Source organism: Podarcis gaigeae, assembly GCF_964106915.1.
Source record: "Podarcis gaigeae genome assembly, chromosome: 3".
NCBI classification, from domain to species: Eukaryota; Metazoa; Chordata; class Lepidosauria; order Squamata; family Lacertidae; genus Podarcis; species Podarcis gaigeae.
In genome coordinates, this window is record NC_139680.1 from 34,512,435 (window position 1) to 34,540,199 (window position 27,765).

The window sequence follows — 27,765 nt, forward strand, 5'->3', positions numbered from 1 at the left end:
TTACTAGCCCTCATAGATGATGACAAAAATGATGTTAATGGACTCTGTCTTCTAAAAACTAGAAGAAAATGGATCAATGTATTCCACAGAAAAGAGTGTCCTCAAGAAATGTAAGATGTTGAATTCTCTTTTGTATCAGTCTATTTGGCGAAATACACTTACCGTATTTTTTGCACCATAACACTCACTTTTTTCCTCCTAGAAAGTAAGGGGAAATGTCTGTGCGTGTTATGGAGGAAATGCCTACGAGTGGCATGCCTACGGATATTCCTCCTCTAAAAACTATGTGCGTGTTATGGTCGGGTGCGTGTTATAGAGCGAAAAATATGGTACATTTATTGAGGATTTTTAATTCATGGATTTTGTGTGTCTGCACATAAAAGGAATTGATATTTTCAGTTCCTTTTTATGTGGTCATAGGACAAATACTCTGGAAGCCTATAAAAGCAATATATAGAAATCTTAATGCACACTTAATGAAACAATACTGTCCAGAAATTCTGGTTTTTCTGTTCAAGCTTTGCTTAAAAAAAAGAAAGAAAAGAAAAGAAAAAAGGAGGGGGGCATTTTCCAGCAGTCATTCATAGAAGCTCAGAAGCTGAAATGCACTATCCCGATGATGAAAATGGCTGCCAGGAAATCGTGGGTGTGTCCAAGATGTGTTGAGTCTGGTTGCTTCCTGCATTTGATTGCATTTCAGGCCACTGCTTCTGGAGCAATTTTTGTAGTTGTTGTTATTTGCATGGAAAATGTAACAAAATACCAAACAATGGTAGCAAGTTCATTGAATTACTACTTCTTGAAGATAATCAGAGCATGGGGTGGGGGGTAGTATTGCATCTAGGAAAGAAAGGTAGACTTACAGTGTGTTCCAAAGCAGCTTATATCATGAAAGGTATACAGCTTATATCATTGCAGGGATATCCAACTCCCAAGAGACTGCGATCTACTCCCACTATAAAAACACTGGCAGTGATCTACCCACTGGATTGACCAAAGTTGTTGAGCTTTTTGGCAGGAGTATTCACCAAAGTTGTTGAGCTTTTTTCCTTTTTCTTTTTTGAACGATCTATCAGGATCATGCGATCGACCAGCATCGACCAGGAACGCTCCCTGGTGAATACATATGTCGCTTCCATCTCTACAGCTGTCTGATTCTATCTAATAAAATCATACCAGGTTGAATAAAATGTCTCTAGCTTCTCTTGATTCCGGATCTCCCATATATGGCAGATAACCTGTTCCATAGCCTTGATACGCCACAACTTCGTGTTTTCACTCTATGAATATCTTAGTTCTGGAGAGCCAGTGTGGTGTAGTGGTTAAGAGCGGTAGTCTCGTAATCTGGGGAACCGGATTCGCGTCTCCGCTCCTCCACATGCAGCTGCTGGGTGATCTTGGGCTAGTCACACTTCTTTGAAGTCTCTTAGCCCCACTCACCTCACAGAGTGTTTGTTGTGGGGGAGGAAGGGAAAGGAGAATGTTAGCCGCTTTGAGACTCCTTAAAGGGAGTGAAAGGCGGGATATCAAATCCAAACTCTTCTTCTTCTTCTAGTTAGCTATCAGAAGCAGTTTAAACAAACTTTTGCTGTACTGTACAAGAACAATGCTCAACGTGACTCCTTGGTTTCTATTTTTGATCACACAGCCTAGTTTTGCAACATTTACTCAACAGTCATTTAAGTGGTCTAGTTGCTCTCTTTGCCCATATTAAATTAGAGAAATGATGCAGTGATCCCTGGAAGCATCTAACTTACCTCCACTGGATTACTATTAGTCCTGAACAACCTTCCCCAACCTAGTGTCATCAAGATGTTGACTCCCAACTCCCATCACCCCAGCCAGAATGGGATGAGAGGAGTTGCAGTTGTCCATCAACATCTGAAGAGCACCATATTGAGGGAGCATGATACAAAGTAAACTCAGTTGCTTATTGAAAGGCCAAGCATATCATAGAATATGATTTGTCTACTTGGTTGATTTCTGATGGGCACAGGAGGTTTGAATGTGCATTTGGGAGTTCCCTTGCCTGTGATGGGTCTCCTTACATTTCAAGTGGAAGATTCTGGTGTGTGCACAGGCTCTGTTGCATAAGAGGATCTGTGGTCCCCACTGGACTGAATGCGCATGCATACAAACCATTGGACTGAAGTGAATCTGTGCACCAGTTCATCGTTCCAGAAATTTATTTTCTGCAGTTTTAGAGAGCACACGATTCCCACATTCTTGAGAAATATGTTACTGCTAACTTTATATTATTATTATTATTAATAATAAATTCATATAAATGAGTCTCATTATGCTTTGCTCTTCTCTAAGATGGAGATAAAACACACCTTCCTGTAGGAATCCAGATTCTCTGTTTGCCTCTGTATGTACAATGTAAGTACAGCAGGTCATCCTCTAAAAACATGTCATCCAAACAAATAGCTGAACAAAACGCACAGGGGAAAAACAGTACAGAAGGTTCATGAATATTAATAGATGGGAGAAAAATATGTAACACATTTAACATGGATCACTAAATGTACATGCATAGTTTTGTCTGGAATGCTCCCCTTCTAAGCAGGAGATATTAGGTTTGTTAAAATAAAAAGACTGTTGGCAAAAGTCACCTTTATGCAATTTGAAATGCAATATATTTCTTAATGAGGATGTGAAATTGTGCACCAAACAACCTTCTTCCCACAATCTTAAATTAACATTATTTTAAGTATACAATTATTTTAAAGTGTAAAGAAAACAAAAAGCAAACAGGGTACTGGCTTACTGTTACGTGCTCACCAAGAAAGGCTGTAGTCCTACCCATGTTTACTCAGAAGTAAATCCTACTGAATTAAAAGGGGCTTATTCTCAATCCTAACTCTATGGAGTTAGGATTGCAGTTGCTAAATCACATACCGTGCTTACACTGACAAAAATCCGCAGGTTTCACATTTTCAGGGTTTTAGATGAAATTAATTTTCCGTTTTCTCTGTAATATTATGGATGTTGTACCATGTATGTTAACAGCTGGATTTATTGGAGAATATTTCACTAAAGAGAAAAAAAGTTGAGATGCTATATTTCATTTCCCGAGGATGCTTAGGGGACATTAATCATGTAGATACTTTAAGCACAATGCAGTACCCTGAGCAAGGTTTCAATTTATCTGAATAAATATTTCTAACTGACAAAAAAAATCATTTCAGATTAAACTGCCTCTTTCTGATTTGCAACTGTGTTTGGACTAGATGCAGAAGTTTAATCAGAGTCAATTTAACTTTTCTGCTTTTATTTAATAATGTGGAATCACCGACTCCCTGCCTGCTAGCATGAATTAGTCTGGATTTGTTTTTCACAGCAAAGCTAAATCGCACTTGGCTTGATTTTTTTTACCTTTAAAGTGAACAATTTATATAGCATATTCCATTTTTTTTGGTATAGAATTAGATATATGTGAAGACGATTGTGTGGTGCAGTTCTTTTCACAAATCTCTAATAGCATAATGGCAAAGTTGGAAACAAAAAGCCTAGCATAGCATCAAACAGGCTGTAGTGATTTACCGCTACAAAGCAGACTGTGAACATCAATGTATTGCCATCTTAATACAAAGAAGCACGAAGTGTAATAAAGAAGGCTGACTGTTCCACTACTTCAGTTCTAGAAGTACAGCCCAGTTGCATCTATGTTGACTTAGAAGTAACATTTTCATGGCACTTGCAGCCAGGTAAGCACCCATAAATTTTTGTCCTTAATGAAAATGCCTTAGTGGCATGGATTTACCAATGAAAGGAAGGTGTACAGCTTTCAGAACATTCTGCTGGTAGGTAGTACATTAAAAAATAGTGATATATGTGGCAATCTTTACCCAAACAACACACACGAGCGAGTTCATTCATTTTCGGCAGGCAGTGACTACAGGTGCACCCCAGGCCCCATCCAGATAATGGACGTGGTACCCACCTTTCTTCACCATCACTTTTGGCCCAAGGCACACATGCACATGTTGGGCCCCTTCACTCTTCTCTGATGTGAATGCTATTCAGGACTGCAGATCTGAGAAACAGTGTGTAGCTAAATTCCTTCTACAATTCACAGAACCTGAGTTCTGTTTCTAGATCCAATGTCCTTTTTAAAAAATACCATAAAGGTGATTTTTCCACCTCCCTCTCCCTCCTAGAAGAGTAAGTGTTCTTGCTCCAGTGTGGTTTATTCTCTGTGTCTTACAGGATTCATTTCACAGTGGATGTAGTCCTCCATTCATCTAGTGACTTGGGGGATGGGTATGAAATACACATTTTAGAGTACTCCAACTCTCTTTTTTGTGACTTCCATGTTTCCCCTCCCTCTCATTTTTCTGTCCATCTGTTAGTCTAGACATGCAGTCTTTTGGGTTGTGGTTCAGTATCTTTAAAACACTTCCCACACCGAAGTGCACCAAGCTGCATCACTGGAGTTGGCATCTGTCTGCCTCAGGAGACAATGGAAGAGTGCGCCTTCAGGGGTGAAGTCAAACCATTGGTGTTTCTTCTTTCTGAGCTCTTTATGAGCCAGTGTGGTATAGTGGTTAAGAGCAGTAGACTCGTAATCTGGGGGACTGGGTTCGCGTCTCTGCTCCTCCACATGCAGCTGCTGGGTGACCTTGGGCTAGTCACACTTCTCTGAAGTCTCTCAGCCCCATTCACCTCACAGAGTGTTTGTTGTGAGGGAGGAAGGGAAAGGAGAATGTTAGCCACTTTGAGACTTCGGGTAGTGATAAAGCGGGTTATCAAATCCAAACCTCCTCCTCCTCTTCTTCTTCCTCTTCTTCTTCTTCCTCTTCCTCCTCCTCCTCCTCCTCCTCCTCCTCCTCCTCGTGGTCACTGCTATGGACACACAACCTGACTGACTGTCTCCAGGCACTGCAGTCATCTCACACGACAGGGTTAATGTTGCCAGCATTCATGCCATGTTTTCAGACATCTTTGAAAAGCTGAGCTGGTCTGCCAACAGGCCTGGTGCCTGAAGCCAGTTCCCCATAGAGTGTGCCCTTGGGAATCCTGCCATTTTTCCATCTGATGTTGCTGAGACAATGGGCTTGGGAGAGCACATCTTTGTTTGAGATTCTGCACTGTCTTGTAATCATGGTATATTGTTGTATTTTAGGAAACAGGTGAAGACACACCTCTTTGCACAGGCTTTTTTGGGGAGGAAGTAACTGTGATGGAATGAATTTATTGAGAGTTTGACACTGCTACTTCATTATGAGTTAAATTGAAGTAGTGGTTTTTATATTTTTGCATTGCACAGTTGCTAGGCTGTTAATTTTCTTGTAAACCACCCTGCGGCCTTTAGGTGAAGGGCGGCATATACTTAGCTGCTAAGAAATGTAAATAAATAAATACAGTGGTACCTCGGGTTACATACATTTCAGGTTACATACGCTTCAGGTTACAGGCTCCACTAACCCATAAATAGTACCTCAGGTTAAGAACTTTGCTTCAGGATGAGAGCAGAAATCGTGCTCCGGTGGCGTGGTGGCAGCAGGAGGCCCCATTAGCTATAGTGGTGCTTCAGGTTAAGAACAGTTTCAGGTTAAGAACGGACCTCTAGAACAAATTAAATACTTAACCCGAGGTACCACTGTATGTGGCTAGTGAAGCTCCTGGACCCTTCATTTCCCATTCCTGCATTTCTTGACCATTCATGCATTTCAGACGTGCATATGATTGTTTGAATATTATATAGATGTACAGTGGTATCTCGGGTTACAAACACTTCGGGTTACAGACTCTCTTAACCGGAAGTAGTACCTCGGGTTAAGAAATTTACCTCAGGATGAGAATAGAAATCGTGTGGCAGCAGCGCAGTGGCAGCAGCAGGAGGCCCCATTAGCTAAAGTGGTGCCTCAGGTTAAGAACGGTTTCAGGTTAAGAACGGACCTCCGGAACAAATTTAGTTTGTAACCAGAGATACCACTGTATGTTTGTGGTGATTTATTATTATTATTATTTCAATGCAAGCACAAACTGACATGCTGTGAAGGAGCAAATGTAGTGACAGAAGTAGATCCCAGAGCTTTTCCAGAAGATGTGTTTCTTTTGCTGGGATATAATAATTGCCTTGCTAGATCAAGCCAAAGCCCTTTTGGCTTTTGACTCCCAAGAGTAGCCAACCTGGTGCCACTTTCCCATAAAATTGTGCTCGAAGTGGCTCACAACATAAATCAACAACTCTAAGTGTATGTATGTGTGTGAGAGAGTATTCATATTAGGAACAACTAGCAATAATAATAATATAAATAAATAAAAACAAAAAAACCAATCTACACAACATTGTATAAAACAACAGAAGCAGTGGGGTTATGTCAGTTTCGCACTCATTTGTCGGTTTCAAAACTTCTATCTAACCTTGGCCCTTTTCCTAGATCACACCATCATAGCTATGTTTGAGCATTATAAAACATATACTCTATACTCTGTCCAGGTAACATTCAGGTCACATTACCCAGTTACCTGAAGCAATTTCAAAATGAGTTTCTCAACTTTTGCCCATGTCTGCTAAGACAAAATAATAAGATGCTGGATGCGGTGGCAAAGCACTGTGAAACTTGTCGGCAATAAAATGTTAGTTCAAATTGTAGCTCAAGAACGTGTGTGAGGTGAGATGAGGTGCATTGGCTTTGTGCAGCTCAGCTTGAATTTGAGCTGAGCAATTCGGTGCAGCTCCATTTACTACCTAATGTAGCTATAAAGGTGCCTTGGCCCTTTGGTCTTCCGCATTCGCAATACAACCTTCAGGTTATTGAAGATTCTTCCTATTTCAGTCAAGTCAGTGAGGGAAAGAGGGCAACGTTTCACAGCTCTGCCTGCCTTCGTGGAATTTTCTGTGTTGGTTTTATCCTATTAAAATGAAATCGTATAAAACAAAGGCAGCGTATATTTGTATGTGACTAGGAAACAAAGCGACGTGTCATGTGCCACAGAGGGTGAGTGTTCAAAACGCAGAAGCCCAAAGTTCCACGGTGCATATGGAACTAGTTGTATGGGGAGGTTTTCAGACTCTAGACTAGAGCTTTCCAAACTTTGTGTTGCAACACATTAGTGTGTCGGCTGCAATGTGTAGGTGCGTCACACAAATGCTCCCCATGCTGCTCTCAGGGCCGAAAGGGGTTAGTTTAACCTCTGGGTTTGCTAGTAAAACTGAATTACTGTGTCGTGAAATGATCCATGTTTAAAAAGTGTGTCACCAGCATGAAAAGTTTGGAAAACTCTCCCTTAGACAATAAGGGCAAGGGATCTACAGTTTGAAACTACAACAACCCAGTGAAGCCAGAGTTACTGTTTCATACTATGTACTTAAAGACTAAACATCTGAAATCCAAATAGTTCCATTTCATTACACTGTGGATCATTAGTCGGCCAAGCTTTTTTCACGGCTGTGTTCTATGTAAGAACCAGAGCCAAAGTTAAAAGAAGAGGTTATGCTGTAAAAGATGATCAGCAATACTACAGAATATGGCATGACCAAATGTAAGTTGCAGGACCAATGGCCCATCTTTGCTTGGTTCTCCGTGGATTAGCACAGCAGCTTTCAATGTTTCATGCAGGGGTTTTCCCCTAGCCTTGATCCTTAAGATCCATTACAAAGATACGCTAAAGACTGAACACTGACTCTAAGTCTAGACTCGATTATTTGATCTGCAGTCGAACAACAAGCACACTGCAGCAAATTACAGGATTAGACATATTGGTAATCAAAGGACCTGATGTGAAAAGTGCTATCTACAGAGAGTGGCCCAAGGTGATCCTATATCTTCCAAGATAGCACAACTTTAAATAACTTACAACATTTTAGAGGGTCATTCATAAGCAGGTGGAGGGAATCTTGGGAGATGGCATTTTCTGTGGCAGACCCGAAGCTCTGCAATTCCTTCCACGCAGAGATGCATCATAAAGTTTCTGTTGTATGCTAATAATGTATTTCTCAAGTCTGGCCTTTGACAGCTGAATTTATATCTTAGGACTCGCCTTATTCTCTTGATTGCAGTCCGTATCAACTGTTATTAATGTTGCCTTTTTAAAATTGTAGGTTGCCCTTGGACCTAATGTTGAAGGGCAGGTAAGAAATATTAATAATTCATATCTTTTTGCACTGAGTTGATAAAATAACTAGTACAACATGCCTTTCATGCCCTTATTTCAAAAATCTGAAGTGTTTCTTTTGTTCCTCCCCGAAATGGAAGCATAATGGCTCAGTCTCAGCAATCCACCAGCCACTGCTTTGTGCAAAAATACAAGGAGCAGGTCCACCAGCCACTGCTTTGTGCAAAAATACAAGGAGCAGGTCTACTCATATGAGAAGTGCAACCTTGGCACTGTAAACTCATGCAAGATCACAGCCTCTTTTCTGTAAAAAGAAAATCCACATCTTGCAGTTTTCCTTTTTGCAGAAGTAGAACCACCCAGTTCTAATGTTTTACTGCTAATACAAACAGACCCTTCATATGAACAAGGGTTGCTGTTTGGTGTGTGCGTGTTCAAGCAGTCCACTAAAATGTTGTTGGAACTGATCCTCTTTTTCTTTCCATCTTTTTAACACTCATATTGTGTGCTGGCTTTCAATCATTATACCATTAAAACAGTGGCAGCACAGAAATCAAAGTTGGCGTTCTCCCGGGGTTTACCTACTACTTGCAGAGGGGGACCAATGATTCTAGTAAACACTGAGAGAAAAGGCTCAAGGCGCCAATATGACCGAAAAAGAAAAAGAAAAAAAGAAGACAAGTGGCAGAAAAAGGTGAGAAATTAAAGAAGTCCTAAAGGCAATGTTTACATCTTGGCACAGTGCCTTGTCAGTGATGTGACTCAACTAAAGAGCAAAAGATAACGAGGACAAGTTGACATTCAGGATGCAGAAAGCCCTGGCAAATAATTCTAACTGTCTAAAAGTAATAATACAGTGAATTTCCAAGAAAGCATTAACACAAAAATATATTTTTCTTGAGTGTTTCCTGAGTCTCTGTAAGAGCCCTCTATTTCAGTCTCATTAACCTGAACTGAAACTAAATAAATTCTGTATTGAATTATTATTTTTTATGTTCATTACTCTTTAGTTCAGGATTCCAGGATTTACAGGGTATATATAAAGCACTATGACTGCTGCTTTTTGTGAGTGGCAATGTGTATTGTTAGTCAGATCCCAAACCATTATTGGCTTTGCTTTCTATTCTGTTTGCCTTAATTTACAGCCAGCCTACAGAAAGTGTACTGTTCCATTTTTCACTGTGTCTCCTGCTACTACAGTGCCCCATATTAAAGTAAGTAAATATTAAGTAAATATTTAATGCTTTGCCATTGACAGACAAAAGTATTTGATAAAGTAGAAAATCAGGGTTGCCTGTATCTGGCTACTGATTAAAATAACCAGCTGGCTCACTCCTTTTTTGCTTAGGCAAACACACAAAGGTTATACATTGCAAAGAAGGTCTGAGGCTAGGAAGGCAAAATAGGGTTAGCACTAAATAGGGCTGTATAGCAAATAAACTAGGGGAAACATTGTTAGAATTTTATGTTCAACAAAAGACCCAGACAAATCTGGGCAGAAGCATTTTCAACACCCTTCAGCATTTCCTTAGAAGAGTGTGTGGTGTAGTGGTTAAGAGTGGTAGACTCGTAATCTGGTGAACTGGGTTCGCGTCTCTGCTCCTCCACATGCAGCTGCGGGGTGACCTTGGGTAAACCTTGGGCTAGTCACACTTCATTGAAGTCTCTCAGCCCCACTCACCTCATAGAGTGTTTGTTGTGGGGGAGGAAGGGAAAGGAGAATGTTAGCCGCTTTGAGACTCCTTAGGGTAGTGATAAAGCGGGATATCAAATCCAAACTCCTCCTCTTCTTCTTCCTGCTCCTTTCTCTTACAACTTGGGTGTCACACAAGACAGAAGAGAAGGGCAGTACAAACAGTATTATGCCAGGGACCACTGATTTTCTTGGGCTCATTTGAAAAAGAGAGACAATGTCGTGGGCACCATACGGATGCTGCAGTTGTGCACCCATGTTCTGCAATTCTGCGCATGCATGCACACTCATTTTCCCCCTTTCTGCCAGCATTTAGGGTACAACATGTGTGTGTGGGGGGTGGTGATCTTCCTGGAGAATGCAGCTGGGAAGGCCAGAGTTAATACTACCATGCCTAACTTTAGTGGGGAAGGGTCGGGACCCCATGGGTGCCAGGGAGGGCTTCTCAGGGCACATGTGTGCGCATGGTCACCTCATTGTGCGGTATATGCAGTAGGAGGGAAGGCTGAAATTCCGCTCTTCAGCTCTCCACAATGAATGGAGTCACCAAAAAGCCAAAGCTTTTGAAAGGATTAAAGGCAAGGATGGATGTGTGAGGGGTGCAAGGTAGGGAGAAAAGACATTTCAGGTTCCTTTCCACCTTGAAGCTCATAATAAGCTCCCATCCTGCCTCAACTCAGAGCTACTGTAAGGTAACAAGCAAATGCTGCTATTCGTGAAAAAGCAATGAAGACAGAAATAAATCAAATTAATATCTTGCTTGTTGTACAAGCGAACAAGTAGAATGTACTGGTAGAATGGTGAGGTCATTGCTTTTGCGCTTTTGCTTGTCTTGTCACAGCCCAAAGATGGCATAGTACAGAATATGGAAAGTGGAAGGGGTTAAGAGAGGAGAAGCGTCATGTGCCTGGGGTGGGAAATGTGCTTGAAGCATAAAGAGAGAATGTTACTGGGAAAGCCAATATAATATTGCTAATCTCCTGCATATACCCAGTCAAAACATCATACCCTCTTCAAAAGCCTGTGTGCCCTGCCAAGTGAAGGCAGGTGGACACCAATGACAGGGCCATTTTGGTGGTGGCATCCTCACCAGGAATCTGCTTCCCAAATGGGGCTCATCTAGTTCCTTCTTTGAGTGTGTTTTTGGCACCTCATGAATACCTTTTTATTCACACAGACCTTTGAAATAATTTTTCTTCCAATCTCAGCTATTGTGCTGCAATCCAATATCCACTTATCTGGAAGTAAGCTCCACTGAACTCACTGGGGCTTGTATATGAGTAGATATGGATTGCCGTACATCCTGGATTGCCGGAAATCGCTTAATTTTTTTGGGGGGGAAATCTGGACATATGGGGAAAACCCTAAAAATCTGGCAAAAAAGCTCAACAACCTTTGTGTTATGATTTTCATTTTTTGAAACATGGCAACACTATAGTAAAAGGTAAAGGGACCCCTGACCATTAGGTCCAGTCACGGCTGACTCTTGGGTTGCGGCGCTCATCTCGCTTTACTGGCCAAGGGAGCCAGCATACAGCTTCCGGGTCATGTGGCCAGCATGACTAAGCCGCTTCTGGCGAACCAAGAGCAGCGCACGGAAATGCCGTTTACCTTCCTGCCAGAGCAGTACCTATTTATCTACTTGCACTTTGACGTGCTTTCAAACTGCTAGGTGGGCAGGAACAGGGACCGAGCAACGGGAGCTCACCCCGTAGCGGGGATTCAAACCGCCGACCTTCTGATCGGCAAGTCCTAGGCTCTGTGGTTTAACCCACAGCGCCACTCATGTCCCAGCCCTATAGTAGATACATATAAAAGATTTCACGGTTAATATCCAAGGTGCAATTTACTATGCGACTGCATTGCTAAACAAGTTTTGACTTTCTCAGAGTTAACATGTATTTAATGCTTATTCTTCTTTGGTTCCACCCGCCTTTGTATTTTAATATTGCAGTCTGTCTTTGTGAGTTGCCCTGAGAACCTCTACTATTGAGCCGCCTATATAAATTTAGTAAACAAAGGAATAAAGGTAGTGGATTGAGTGTTGGGCAAGGGTCACTAGACCCAGGTCTAACTACTCCCTCAGTCATGATGCTCTCTGGGTGACCTAGAGCCAATTACTCATTCTGAGCCTCTCTCACCTCCAAGGTCAGGATTAATGTCCACCACACTGAACGCCTAGAAGGAAAGGTGGGGAAGAGATGTAATAAAAAGAAACATTGTAGCACAAGGATGGGGAAGTGGAGGCCCATTAGCGGCAGCCAGTATGGCAAATGGTCAAGGATAATGAGAATTGTAGTCCCCATCCCTGCTGTATCCTTTTGTTTAGCTAACAGCCAGGTAAGTTTCCACAAAAGGCACTCTACCTTCTGGTCTGAGATCAGCATTCTGCCAGTGTGTGCAGGTAGCTGGAGGAGCAGTATGAGTCAGAATGAAACTAATAGGTGATATCCAGGCCAGAATGTTTGCAGCTGGCTTGGAAGAAAGAACCACGTTACAGGGAAACAAAAGCACACAGGTTGCTCATGGGGAATTTCTGTCACTTGACAGACTGGTGCTGCCTATCTGGGCTTTTCACTGTTTCCTTATACATGACTTGTGCACTAGGAATATCTTTTCATTCTAAAAAAGCTACACAGGTGTCCAGTGGTCTCCTGTGCAAATGAAAACGAAGGATCGTACCCAATGATGTTGTTCCGTTCACGCAAGGACTTCCACTTGCACAATGGAACTTCTCCCCGCAGGCACTAGCAGTTCTGTTCTGGAGCAGATTTGGAGCAGGGGTGGGGTAAGGAAGGGGAAGGGGAAGTCCTGAAGCAAACATACATACAACACTAAAGCTGCAATCCTAAATACATTTACCTGCAATGCAAAACAGAATGGAATCAGTGAGCCTAACTACTGTGTTGGATTTAAGCCAGGGGTCGGCAAGGTTTACCTCGCCTGGGCTGGTTCACTCCCACAGAGATTGTTCCGTGGGCCAGATCGTGTCTGCGCAGATGTGATTTCTGGCATCTGCACATGCGCAGACACGATTTCCTATGTCTGCACAGATGCAATTTTTGGCACCGCGAAAGTGAGTCCCCGCTCCGCGCTCCTTGCGGGGGCTCGCCAAGCGGTCAGCTCGGTCAGTGGGCAGCTCATGGGCCGTTTAAATGACCCCTGTTGGCCGCTTGTGGCCCATGTGCTGCAGGTTGCCTAGCCCTGGATTTAAGCCTTTAGGGGATGCGGGTGGCGCTGTGGGTTAAACCACAGAGCCTAGGGCTTGCCAATCACAAGGTTGGCGGTTCGAATCCCCGCAACGGGGTGAGCTCCCGTGGCTCGGTCCCAGCTCCTGCCCACCTAGCAGTTTGAAAACACATCAAAGTGCAAGTAGATAAATAGATACGGCTCCAGCACTAAGGTAAACAGTGTTGCCGTGCGCTGCTCTGGTTCGCCAGAAGCGGCTTAGTCATGCTGGCCACATGACCCGGAAGCTGTACGCCGGCTCCCTCAGCCAATAAAGCCAGATGAGAACTGCAACCCCAGAGTCGGACACAACTGGACCTAATGGTCAGGGGTCCCTTTACCTTTACCTAAGTTGAATATGGCTGCATGAAGAAGGTCCCAAGTGCCATACCTGGCACCTCCAAGTAGGAACGTTCCATGTCTGAAACCCCAGAGGGTCACTAACAGCTGCTGAGCTAGACAGACAAAAGGTCTGACTCAGGACAAGGCAGCTTTCTACCTTCCTATGTTGTACCTGAAAGTAAGCTCCATTGCAGGTTACTCTGAGTAGACAGGAGTGGGAACATTTGATATAACTATCAGGCCAAATAAAACTGCTGGCCCATGAGCTGCCATTTGGCTATCCATGCCTTGGATAGTCTTATGTATATGGTCATATTGATGGAGACTGAATGAAACATGTAGATATTTTTGATAGTTCATTTATGCCCTCTTCTCTTTTATATATATATATATTAAGGCATTGATCATGATATTTTCATAAGACACTGAACAGCTTAAAGACTATTCCGTTTCTTATGTTTTAATATAGGTAAAACAAACGAACAAATGTCCAAGATGTTTCAATGCTACACCTAGTTTCCTGCTGATGTATTATTTTACAAGTTTCCCTTTCTTCTCCAAAATGAATTTATTGGTTGCTATTTACTGTGCATATAATTTGTTCACACAGTTTACATTCATTATGCCTTCAAACAATATTTGTTCTGAATTGGAGGCAGAGTTGAGCACTCCTTTAAATAAATGCTTTGGGAAGGCTGCAGCTTATGACAAATTGGTAAGATCATCCTAGGCGTAATTACCTCCTGTTTATACGTGTTGAAGATTAATGATGTAATATTGATTATATATAAGGATGTATAATGGTCATTTCTCATTTGCCCTTGTTGTTTAAATATATATATATATTGATATGACAAGGCTTATAAATATATTTAATTAGTTCCATTACTTTGAACATGGAAGGTAAAAACAACAGATGAGTGCCAAAATACTTTACAATGCTTCCTCCATCATCTGCTAGTTACTCAATCATCTTTACAATATACTGGGCTAGACTAATCTTTCTCTCTTGTTTTTAAGATAAGAGTTTAATATGGAGAGTGACAGAAGGTTACGAATGAGCCTACCTGTGTCATTATCTCTCAACATGTACGGAATGAGCATGCATTCTCTCCAGACAGAAGGAAAAAAGGGAGAACCTCTCAAACCTAGTGCTTTGAAACTGGGTTTCTGCAAAACACTTGCATTAAAACATGACCATCTCTGCTATGTGTCAGGGTCTCCAGATTTTAACTGAGACTCTCTCGGTCAAACTAGATGCTACTTTAACGACAGAGTTAAATCGCATGCTTTGGCTTCCCTACCTATAGCTTGTTCTTTAAACAAATGGTAGCCACCCACCAATGCAGCTATTTGCACCTGAAACTGCAAATAACAGCCTGGGGGAAGTGGAATGGGAGGAGGAAAAATCAAACTTCGCCTCCTCTTACACAATTGTCCCAACTCCTCTTACACAATTGTCCTCACTAAGCTACTTTTGAAAAATGCAGATCTTGAGAATAGAATTCACACACCACATTAATGTAATGTCTAATTTGCCCCTGTGGTGTCAAGAACTGGCACAACTCCAAAGAGTGTGTTGCAGAGGCAGGGGACCAGGGGAGTGACCCAGGAGAGGGGACCAGTGATTTATGGAGTGTCACACCACCTGCAAGACAGGAGTCAGGGGAGGAGGGAGAGTCAGGGCAGTCTGAGGCAGAGGAGGGTGCCCTGTATGTAGTAGAGGAAGGAGGGATGGTCCAGGCATGGATCAGTAGATTCCCCACCTTTGCCCACCCTACAGTCTCCTAGAACCAGGAGGGACTTGAAAGGGAAGAGCCGCAACAACTTCCATGCAGTGGGCTGGGGGAAGGTGGATTCTCAGCCTCTGTTTCTTGTGTTTAGGCACAGAGAGAGACCCCCTTATACTGGGAGGAGATGGGGGAACGAGACTTTGCAGTTACTCCCCTCCTGACCGAAAGCATTCTTGCGTGCAGGATGAGGGGTCAATTCTTGGTACTTCTTTGGAAGTTGCAAGCAAAGGAGCACTCTGCACCGTGCAGGATTGATACATTTGCACAGCACTTGTTAAGCAGAGTTATCGATTCTACAGGGTGCTGCTTTGCAAGCACCTTTTCTGTGGGGAAGCCTCTTGCAAAGGAGAATGCTGCACCATGCAGGGCCAAGCCAAGCCTCCTGTTCAGCAGAGCCATTGACCCTGCTAGGTGCTGCTTCAGGGATGGGGTGTCAGGCAAGATGGAAAGTCGGGGGGTGGCAGGTTCCTACCTTCTCCTGGGAAGATGCAACTGGCAATCAGGTAGCCCTCTGGCCTTTTTACAGGCTTTCCCACCCAGTGCCTGCCTTTCCTTCATGCCTAATATGCTGACAGCCAAGGATCACTCTGGGCCACCCAAGCTATTGAGCAGCAATCCATGGCTATCTCAACTTTAGACAACAGATACCAGAATCCCCTGAATATTCACTGAGCCTTTCTAATGATCAGAATTGCTCTATGTTTACTGTGGCATAACTCGATAACCCGTATCATCCTGTCAAATGGTAAAGTTGGGGGTTTTTTTCATACATACATACATGCAACAGATTTGTGGTATCAACAGTCATCTACAGCCATACAAGAGATCTTCTTGGGTGTCAGTTGCAAATGAGTGAAGGTGAGTGGTGTGTGTGTGCTGCCAAGCCCTGCACTCTCTGACGCATCATGTGCTCACACTTTGGAGACCTCCATGAGGGTCTGAGGGTAAAGACCTGAAGTGAGGATCCCCTCCCCTTTTTGTGCAATTTAGAACCCTCCACTCCCAGCCCACAATCTACATTTATACTGTGAGATCCTTGGAACAGAGATCTTCTGTTGCTCTGAAAAATTTCATAGACACTGATGAAAATAGCTGGGCCACCTACATAAAAGCGCTTATACTTTCTTTCTTGTAGAATACTTGACACGCATCATCAAAATACTGTGTTCTGCTCTTGGTGGCATGGCTGATTATTTCAGAAGGATAAATACTGTTCTTGGAATGTCATTGTCTTAAGATGTCATTATCATGCAAGGAGGGATTGCTGTCAGCAAGCTGAACTTTATCTTCTCCTTGAAGTCACACTGTCTCAGAATACATGGCACAATGTGAAAGACATTGGTGTAATGAAATATTTCCAGGACATATGTTATGTAAATATTGCCCTCTAAATAAATTGTCATCTTCAGAACATTGCTTTTGTGTCAGTCATGTAAACTCAAATGATACATCTGTCTGCTGATTTACAACACTATGATATGGTACATGGTTTTTTTTAAAAAAAATAAAATAATAAAATTCTTACATTAGAATAAAAGGTTTTCTGGTTTGTTGTCTGCATTAAAATCTAGCATTTCCTCCTTGTCTGCTCTGTTAATTAAATTGAGATTTTAATTATTGCACACAATATCCTGCTTTGCATGTGGCTGCTTAGCTATAGGACTGTACACATGATTATAAAACAAAACCACTCCAGCCAATGCTACTCATTACTGAAACTGTTTAAACTGAAAGAATATGATAATATAGATTGATTTAATAAAAAGCTGTATTCAGTTTTTACTGTACTGCAGATATCTGCAGCAACCAGTAAGTAAATGCACAGTTAAATAACATGGGTCTACAGGCTGTACAAAAATTAATTGTAAGCAACATGGTTTTATTTTAGGTCTTCAAGCCATTATTTCTCAAGAATATAATTTTTGTTTTATGTTATTAGGTAGAGTACACTAGCCTGCCTGAGAATTTTCTCGTATTTATAAGTGCAGTTTTAGCACCAAGAGGGATGCCACATAGGTTTTCTGCCAACAAAATGTGTTGGAGTATCCCTGGTTCTACCTCTACGTTGGGGGGCAGTAACCAATATGGTGCCCTCCATTTGTTGGACTACAATTCCCATTAAAGGTAAAGGGACCCCTGACCATTAGGTACAGTCGTGGCCAACTCTGGGGCTGCGGCGCTCATCTCGCTTTACTGGCCGAGGGAGCCGGTGTACAGCTTCCAGGTCATGTTGCCAGCATGACTAAGCTGCTTCTGGTGAACCAGAGCAGTGCACGGAAACGCCGTTTACCTTCCCGGCGGAGCGCTACCTATTTATCTACTTGCACTTTGACGTGTTTTTAAACTGCGAGATTGGCAGGAGCAGGGACCGAGCAATGGGAGCTCACCCTGTCACAGGGATTCGAACCGCCGACCTTCTGATCAGCAAGTCCTAGGCTCTGTGGTTTAACCCACAGCGCCGCCTGCATCCCTACAATTCCCATTACCCCGACCAATAGCCACACTGGCTGGGGTTGATGGGAATTGCAGTCCAGCATTTAGAGTGGACCACACATTGGCTACCCCTGCTCAAGGCCGGCTTACAGAAGCAAAAATGTCAAACAGTATATCACAAGTAGGGTTATTAGCTCTTGTCCCAGATACATAGTGTCTCTTGCATTAACAGCTTTGGGAAAGCAAAACCTTGGAAAGGTGAAATAGTGACTCCCATTCTAGTACTATAGTGATCTACTACTAAAAACCAAAATCTGCAGCAATTTTTGCTACAGAAGGCAGGAAATGGCAGTCAAAGAATGGACCACTGAATAGCCATGTCAGTCTTAATTGTATTGAGGGGTTTTGCTACCCTGAAGCAGATAGCACCCATTGCTCTATCCCTGAGTCAAAGGTTGGCAACTTCAATCCCAAATGTGTACACAAGGATGTCAAGCCGTATCTCTTTAGATACGATCCTCAGACTGCACCATAGAGAACATTTGCCACAGCAGGCTGGAATACATCCATGCTACAAGATTGCATGTGCAGTACATGGCTGCATCTGTGGGCTGGTTTCCAATCTTAGTCATTTTTGTGACCTGGAAATGTGAGATGAAGAAGATACATCTGAAGATCTCCTTGCAGCTCTGCATGAAGAACTACCAGATGCTTCTGCAGGGACTGTCTGTCCCTCCTCCCATCCCAAGCAAGGCCAAGAACACTTTGAAAATTCATTTAAAAATAAAAAATAAAAATACATTTTTATTGAAGTTGCCAAACCATAATCTTGACACACAATGTGCCAAGGTGAAAGGTTCACACAAACACATTGATATTTGTGATAGTACACTTCTAAAATGCACCAGAGGCAACAACCCCCTCAGCCCCCCACCACTCTGCGACTCTGTTAAAGGGATATTTTTGGAAACACTGGATAAGCATTTGCTAAGGCTCCTTTAGGAGGACAGTTAGAGTGAGAAGACCAATCCTTTTCCAGAGCATGAAGGGTATTGTAATGAAGACATCTGCTCCTCAAGTACTTGTTTAATGAGCTTGAATAGTTGCAGCAATTGCTTTCTTATCTTTGATAGATCATCTTAAAGGAGGTGGAAGACTGTTCTTATACTTAATCCAAGCCAAGTGTTTGAAGAGGCAACATAACCAGGGGGAAGTATCCGTGAATTATGTACTGAATTTAAAGTAAGAAACAAAGACAAAAATGAAATGAAAAGAAAAGAAAGTATAGACACCTCTATGTATTCTTTGAGTTTGTTTAAAGCACCCATTCTTTGCTTTTATTTAATTTAGGTTTACTGGCAAAATGAGAGAAGCTCAACAATCTATATGCAGCTAATATGTTTGGCATGGATGCACTGGTACTATTCAGCTTATGTTGCAGGAAACATTTGCTGTTGGCACGACAGATAAAATGCTGTTAAATGGCCACATATACATTTTGGAGAACCATGGTTCATTTTCTGTCCCTTCCTCAATGGGAAACTAAGAATTCGGTCCTGTATACCTGAAGGAGCGTCTCCACCCCCATCGTTCAGCCCGGAAACTGAGATCCAGTGCCGAGGGCCTTCTGGCGGTTCCCTCACTGTGAGAAGTTAGGGTTAGGGCAGAGGGCCTTCTCAATAGTGCCACATGCCCTGTGGAATGCCCCCCCCCCCCCAATCAGATGTCAAGGAAATAGGCAACTATCCTACTTTTAAAAGACATCTGAGAGCAGCCCTGTTTAGGGAAGTTTTTAATGTTTAATGCTGTATTGTGTTTTTAATATAGAGTGGCTGGGGAAACCTAGCCAGATGGGTGGGGTATAAATAATAAATTATTTTATTATTATGATAGTCCAGATGTTATGGAATCCTGCTTGGGACTATGTTTCAGTTATTTCTGGCCTTCATACTTTAAAAATAGTCTTAAGTGGAAGGCAATAATACTCCCAAATAGACTTCAGGACTGTGACACCTTGGGAAGAAGTGATACTTGACAAAACGGGGCTCAAAAATACATTCTGGGTGTATTTGGGCCTCCTGCTTAGAATGCTCTCCTTGTAATCTAAAAATGAAAGGGCAGATTTTCCCCACACTTTGATCCTTAAAACTTTCTGGCTAGTCCCACATAAACTCAGTCCTTAGATCAGAGCACAACCAAACCATGCTGACGGGAGTGTGGGAAACACTAGCTCAGCTAATCCACTGAAGGCCTTATAATGTTCTCAGTTGCACACTATGTCCTTTCGTCACTCTGGTTCATGGGGATGAAATATGGCGGTAGAGTAGCAGTGCAAAGCTATACAGTTTACTGTGCAGATAGACTCTACTGATCAGGTGTGGGTGCCCGATTCCCAGAGCCTGATTTTCTCCATCAAACATACCCGGAAGAATTAAGAGAACTGTATCTTCCTGCTAACAGACACTTACATCAAGTGCCCTGCTCATTAGAGACTGTTGGTGCAATGGAGCAGAGTGACTGACACAACCCCAACCATTATGGAGACCATGCAATTTCAACATTGCCTAGCTAAACGTATTATCTGGTGTCAGGTGTGTCTGTGTGTCTCTTTGTGTGTGAGATGGAGACAAATTTTGTACCTGCCCTGTGCAGTTCAGTTTGAGAGATTAATCAAAGTCTAGCACTCCAAATGTCTGCTCCAATACAGCTATCTGGGACACAACCATAATATTCACACAAAGCAACACAGCGCCAGATATAAGCTTTCCTACAGATTTAAGAGGTGGTTGAGAAAACTGTACTGGAAGCCTATGGACCGATTAGCCTAATACACAATAAAATAGTAAAAGAAGCTGATTTTTAAATGCATCTTTTGAAAAACCTGTAGCCATGCATCCCGAAGTAATAGTGGCTTGCAGGGTATGATTTCTAAGGTGAAAAGAGAGTGCTGAGGAAAGAGAGTTTCTCCTCATTGTGGTCTACTTTGAAGGCTGTCTAGTCTCTACTTCAAAGCTGTTCATTTTCATGACTTTCAAGTTACATTATCTGCCTGGGCACATTTTGGCAAGGAAATTATAATATAACCACAGAATAACATTCCCAAATTGGAGACAGCTTGCCCATGTGTACCCCTACGCCATCACCCTGACTGTGATATCTGTCAAAGGAAGCTACTTTTTACCAGGTCAAACCACATGCCCATTTATCCCTGTATTGTCTGTTCTGACCGATGGGGAACCTGTGGCCTTCCATAGGATGTCAGACCACAACTCCCATAATCCTTGATCATTGGAAAAGGTGGCTGGGGCTTATGGGTGTTGGAGTCCAACAACATCTGCAGAGCTAGTTGGAGTTGAACTGGAATTGAATGACATCTAGAAGGCTGCTGGTTCCCTCCCTCTACTCTAGAGTTTGAGGCAAGGAGGATTTCACATTATCTGCTACTCATTCCTTTATCTTGAGAGCCCAGCGGTGGAACCAGGAAACTATTGCATTCAAAGTAACATGTCTACCACTGATCCTTACGATCCCAACCCAGAGAAGTGTTTTTTTTCTATTTAGAAGCATGCTTTTATATTTAATGTTTCTGGGTTTCTCAGCAACAAATAAACACAGTTATACTGTGCAAGTCTCACTTCAACAAAGCATAGGAAATCCATACCTGACTGTGATCGGCACAAGGGCATCTCTGCTAATGGAGTGATTGACAGTTGCCGTCAGAATGTCCCGTGAAGTGCTACAGCCAAGCTGAGCTGTTGGTCTACCGTCATCAAGGTAAAGGTGAAGAAAATGTCCTCTGGCATGCTCATCACCGGCTTTAAAATACAACAAAATAATTTAGGGAAAAGAGCATAAATAGCTGAAAGCAAAAGGAGGAAAGAAAAGAAAGATGGAGGAGCCAAACAGCAAAAAAAGTAATTTCTGAAAGATCACATTATGAACACAGGTTGCTAATTATATGTTTTCAGTAAGAGCTCCACGATGCTCAGCAAACACTATTCTCTTTGGACACTTTTGCTATCAGGCATGATGATTATGCAGTAATGACAGGAAAACAAACTAATGCTGCTTGTACATTAGAAAGCCCCAGCATGTACTATTATTATAGAATTGATGGTTCTGCCCATATGAAAGGTATTTGCCTGGAAACCATGCATACATTGCTTTGTATTCAATGATGAAAAAATGCATGATATAAATGTAAGTACACATAAATACATTATTGGGAGGGGGAAAATCTTATGAATAAATAATTGAATCAAGGTATTTTTGTCCTATGCTTTTGAATTATGGTGCTGGAGGGGACTCTTGAGAGTCCCATGGACTGCAAGAAGATTAAACCTATCCATTCTGAAGGAAATCAGCCCTGAGTGCTCACTGGAAGGACAGATCCTGAACTTGAGGCTCCAATACTTTGGCCACCTCATGAGAAGAGAAGACTCCCTGGAAAAGACCCTGATGTTGGGAAAGATGGAGGGCACAAGGAGAAGGGGACGACAGAGGACGAGATGATTGGACAGTGTTTGCGAAGCTACCAGCATGAGTTTGACCAAACTGCGGGAGGCAGTGGAAGACAGAAGTGCCTGGTATGCTCTGGTCCATGGGGTCATGAAGAGTCGGACACGACTAAACAACAAAAATTTATGTCCTTGCATTTTAGAAAGTACCTGGTGTTAAGTCTACTGAAGTAGTTGTGCCAGGTGTTCTTGTTAAAGTTAGCTTCTTGTTAGCTTCTAGGCTCCAAATTAATTTTCTATGAATTGTATACCTCCAATTCTATCCTCTCCACCCTTCTTATTATTATTATTTAAATAGTCCATTCTGCTGGCAGCTAGTATAAATGTCTATAAACAACCATCATTTAAGGCTCCTAAAATTGTGTAACTGATCAACCAGCTCGATGTTAATAAAGCCTTCAGATATATAAAGAAGTGCTTCTCAACAATGATTTGAAGCTGCTGAGTTAAGTGGCACAGTTCAATTTATTGTTGTGATAATCTGCCCACAGTCAATAATAGTCTCCTTTAAAACAATGATTATTTAGCTGAGAAGGCTTTTGTCTACCATGTCAGTAAAAGTGACACGTTTTTAAAGTCATTTACTTTTATATATACACTTGTAAAATTTTACACCAACAACTGAAAATTAAAGTGCTAAACCAATCAGTCAAATCTATTCAGCGTGTTCCACTCCTGCTGAGCTTGTGCTTTGAGCAGAATGGAGTAATAGTTTAAATGGCCTAGGCCAAGTGGGCCATTGCAGTGCCATTTGGGTGGTGATCAAAATCAAGATAAGTTAGTTTTTAGCCTTCACAGGAAAAGCTCACCATCAATTGCTCTAAAGGAAAAGTCCTACTTTTTAGACACAGACTTCAGAAACATAAAGAGGTGCTAGCTGGCCAGCTGATAAAGCTTATGAAGACCTTTAACTGCCTGGACTTGTGTGTTTCCAGAGAAATTGCAATGAAAGGCCAATTTACAAGCCATTAAATTAGAATCTTCTTACACTTACAGAGTTGTACAACATTTCTGCAGGAGAAGTGGGAAGAGCAGTCTACTGAGAGACTTCCCAAAACCTTTCACCAGCATTGAGACTGAGCGGAGCCATAAATATAATAATTCAGGAGCTGGGATCTGAATAACAATTCCATTAGAAATATTTGGATCATCCTGCACCTGAGTGTATAAATATAACACATAAACACACACACACATTTACATTACATTTTGTGTTTTGCCACACTGCATAGTTTTGGAAAAAGCATGGTATAAACCCATTAAAAATAATATATGCAGAAATATGACTTATGGTGCAGGGACATGGATAGGAAAAAATTTCTTGGCTGTTTTAAATTGGTCCTCCAGCTCAGCCACACCTGCCTTTCATGGCCATAAAAAGTAGAAGGTGAGGATGTTTGCTTCTGATATTCTAGTTTCTGATCCCAACTATGAGGCATTTCTATCAGCAGAAAAGGCTGTCACTGAACCACCATTTCTTAAAGGAGTGGGTGTGCTTTCTGGCAGAGCCTCAGTTCTTTTCCAAAGGAAACACACAAAAAGTTAAACGTTTGTTCCACAGTTCTACTTCCCATGGCAAAAACCTTTCAACCGGTGTTACTTTAAGGAAGCAGAGTCAAAAAAATTTAACATGCACACCACCTGACACATTCTTTATCTTAACCTTCCCCTCCTCTGTTGATTCTTCTAATAAGGTATATTTTTCTTTCATTCTCCACTTTATCTGTGTCCTTATTCTCCCCCGACCCCCCATAATTATTTTATAGGAAAATATAGCTCTTTTAAGGCAGAAACCAATGACTAATCAGGACCGAGGGGATCTGTTATGCAATACATAAAAGGTTACAATTTTTGGTTGAACTATGTGTTTTGGAATATTTATTTATTTACAGTGGTACCTCGGGTTACATACGCTTCAGGTTACATACACTTCAGGTTACAGACTCTGGTAACCCAGAAATACAGTGGTGCCTCGCAAGACGAAATTAATTCGTTCCGCAAGTTTTTTCTTCTTGCGGGTTTTCCGTCTTGCGAGGCATTCGTCTTGCGGGGCACCACTGTAATACCTCGCGTTAAGAACGTTGCTTCAGGATGAGAACAGAAATCATGCAGCAGCGGCGAGGCAGCAGCAGGAGGCCCCATTAGCTAAAGTGGTGCTTCAGGTTAAGGACAGTTTCAGGTTAAGAACGGACCTCTGGAACGAATTAAGTACTTAACCCGAGGTAACACTGTATTTTGATGATATAGACCAGAAGCATACAAAGGAAAGCAACAACTGGAAAGATTCCCCTTCAATGCTCCAAACTCCAGAGCTAGTACCTACTTCCTCTGGCTGTCTTGTCTCTTGATCAGCCTCTGCAGCATTCCTATCTTCTTCCCTCACTTTTCATAGCATAGCTCTGAGTGGCTAACCTGGAGTCCTCCAGATGCAGTTGGACTACAACGCCCACCATCAATGTTGGCAGAGGTGGATGGGAGTCGGAGTCCAACAATATCTCAAGACATTCTGCCCCTTTCTCCTGCCTTGCTGCCTTTAGTCTCCCCACTCCCGTGACTTCAAGGCCACTTCTGGACCTCAGCCTGCTTCAGTGTGAGCATTTCATCCCAGCCATGCCAACAACTGCCCCTTCCCACATGGATATGGCCTGCAGATGCAAACACCGGTGGTTTCCGCTGCAAATGAACATTCCATGCCCCCATACCAGCTCAGCTATTGAGTGTCAGAGACTTCACCCAAAGGAACCAAGACAAATAATGCTGCTAATAAATAGCAAATAACTCTGTACAAGATCATGCTCTTAGGCTGAAATCCTATGCTCGTGTTTTGGCTTAAGCCCTACTGATTTTTGCAGCACCTATTTCCAAGTGAACATTTGCAAGGAAGACTCTCCCACGTTACCTGCTTTCTGAATTACACGATGGTCCCCGCAATAATTCTCATGACTAAGTGCATAATGGGAGAGTGTCACGTGAATGTTTCACCTATAAGGAAGCCTTTGCTGAAAAAACTCAGAAACCACCTTGTGTAATCTTTAGCAGTTTGTGAAATCACCATCTGGCTCTACTGTGCTTTTTTTAGTACTCTGCTGGTGCTGTGGAGAAATGCAGGATCCCTGCAGAGCCGACAGCTGTTATGGCTTTGCCTAGGGGCTGCAGGCTGACAGCTCCACAGGGAACAGCTGGATACAAGATAGCAATGCACATGAGAGTCAAGGCTCCATGGGGAGATGGCCCACTAGTCCAAAGGCATATGGCACAGCGGAGTGAAATAACAAAGGAAGTCACTGTACACAAGGCACTGCCGTTTGTGGTACTGTACTGCCGTCCAATGCAGCAATTTAGAATCCACCCCCACTGTTAATTCCTGATGTTTCTTTATATCTCATGAATGTGCGCAGTCTACAGCCAACAACTTCTAGCCAGGTTAGTCTGCCATGGCAAAAACAAAGTCTTGCAAGACTGGATCAAAAGAAGCAAAAAGCTTCTACTACACTACAGCATACCTGTTCATCTTTAAGAGACTCCTTGCTCTTTTTACAATCAAGAAACCAATGGAAGAAACATTATTATAGGCCTGCCTTCTCCAGCTGGATTCCTTATATCCCAGGAGGGAAATGGCACAAAATTAAATAATGAGGTTTCCCCTGTTTTACTCTTTGCTGGCCTGGCACTATTTTATTTATTTAAAATATTTATATATAACACCGTTCACTCTCCTATTTTGAAATTATGTAGAATTTAAGCTGTCTACTTACATTTCAAAATTATTGTTGTATCCATTTGTGACTATTTCCCCCCACCCCCTTATAGCTAGAAGAATATATATATTTGTCCCAGTCCAGAAAAAATATTTGAGGACAAACAATATTATTTCATTTGAAGCAAATCCTAAATGAAAAGAGAGCTTTATGGGGTGCAATCCAGATCTTTCCCCTGCACAAGCAAAAAATGCCCACACATTTTCTCCTTCAGGTGGTAGCTTCTTGTGCCTCACAGAGTGCCCCCCTTGATCTGGACACCGTAATTTTTCAGCAGGCATGAATGGCTGCTACTGCATGGAATTAGATCATTTCAGAGAATGTAGTGATCAAATCACAGAATGACAGTACCATAAAAGCTTTTCTGCCCAATCTATTTATAGTGGGCGCAACCTCAACCAGGCCCAATCGCCTTCTAAATTGGGCCCGCGGACGGTCCAGGAACCAGTGCGTTTTTACATGGGTAGAATGTGTGCTTTTATTTAAAATGCATCTCTGGGTTATTTGTGGGGCCTGCCTGGTGTTTTTATGTGAGTAGAATGTGTGCTTTTATTTAAAATTCATCTCTGGGTTATTTGTAGGGCATAGGAATTCATTCATTTCCCTCCAAAATATAGTCTGGCCCCCCACAAGATCTGAGGGACAGTGGACAGGCCCCCTGCTGAAAAAGTTTGCTGACCCCTGTAATTAGACCCACCTCCGTGGTGGTCTTGTGGTACTCCAGTAATGTTTACACAAATTGTACTATGTGGCACAATACCATGGTATTCCATGCGAATACTGTACGAATCAGATTTCACTGCTGGGTAAATGTCATTTCACATGAGTGCATGGCAGTGCCTCATTTCCTGCTGCTGTATGCACTGGTCCAGTCAATTTACCCCCAAATAGGCACTGGTGTCATTATGGTTTGTTTAGTCTTTCCAGTTTCTCCTCTGTCGGCAGGTCTGCCGAGTAAACAAAAAAAGAAAAAAGAAATAAATAAATGCTGAGGTCCCAGGCCCACAGCCACCAGGCAACCTGGACTCTTTGAGCTTTCACTTTTTCAATAAAAAGTAAGTCACTAGGCCTCATGGAAGGGAAGATATGAAGGAAAACGGGCAAGCAAATTTCTAAGTGATTTCCTTGAGATGAGCCGGCCTGGATGCTTTTCAGCGTTTTTAGCCAGGCATAATTTCAGAGCTGTGACTGACAAGTCAGTGGTTTGGTTAGCAGGCAGCAGGAATCCCTAGGGTCTTAAGTAGCTGCCATTCCCTCTTCTCACTAAATGAACTCCCTACCTGCTCCAGTGTGATTTTCTTACACTTTGAATCTCTAGTTTAAAGTTCTACTTTTTCCTCTTATCTCTCTTCACCCTTGGACTTAATCCTGGGTAAGTGGGTATAGGATTGCAGCCTTGGCTTTCTTGTAAGGGCCAAAAGGGTCACTTTCAACGCAGAACAGAATTTAAATACAGTTATAAAACTATGTTATGAAGGAAGGTTATGATATGAAATATTTCAAACACATTTAAATTATTAATTTTTTAAAAAAAACCCATAATATTTTAAAATCCTCAGTGGTTCTGCTATTGGAACAGAGCAGTGGAAAAAGGAAGTATGTTTTATTTTTTTGTACTGAATAGCTAAGCAAATAAATAAACCATTTCAAAAATAAAAGCAGACCACATTGCTTTCCACAGTTCCCCACCCTCAGGGGTTACAGGCCTAAGAGAACTCCTTTTGGGAATTGTTCCCCTGTGCACACTAGCCTGGATGTAAGTTCAACTGTACATGAATGGGATTTAAGCATCTTAAGTAAACACAAAATAATCAAGTCAGATTATGGTTGGCTGAAATCTTGGAGTTGTACCAATTTGGGGGCAGACAAACGTTGCCATTTATAGTACAAAGATGCATCACTTTGGTTAGAAGGACCTAAATTTGATGCCTATG

The 27,765-nt window shown here is 42.2% G+C and overlaps 1 protein-coding gene across 1 annotated transcript in view; it reads right to left on the reverse strand.

Moving 5' to 3' along the window:
* The window catches only part of EYS (eyes shut homolog), a 491,695-nt gene that overhangs the window by 97,056 nt on the left and 366,874 nt on the right, over positions 1-27,765 (reverse strand). The window contains exon 26 of the mRNA XM_083729676.1: positions 21,218-21,371. Within this exon, the coding sequence (XP_083585802.1) occupies positions 21,218-21,371 (154 nt within the window). The remainder of the gene's footprint in view (positions 1-21,217; positions 21,372-27,765) is intronic.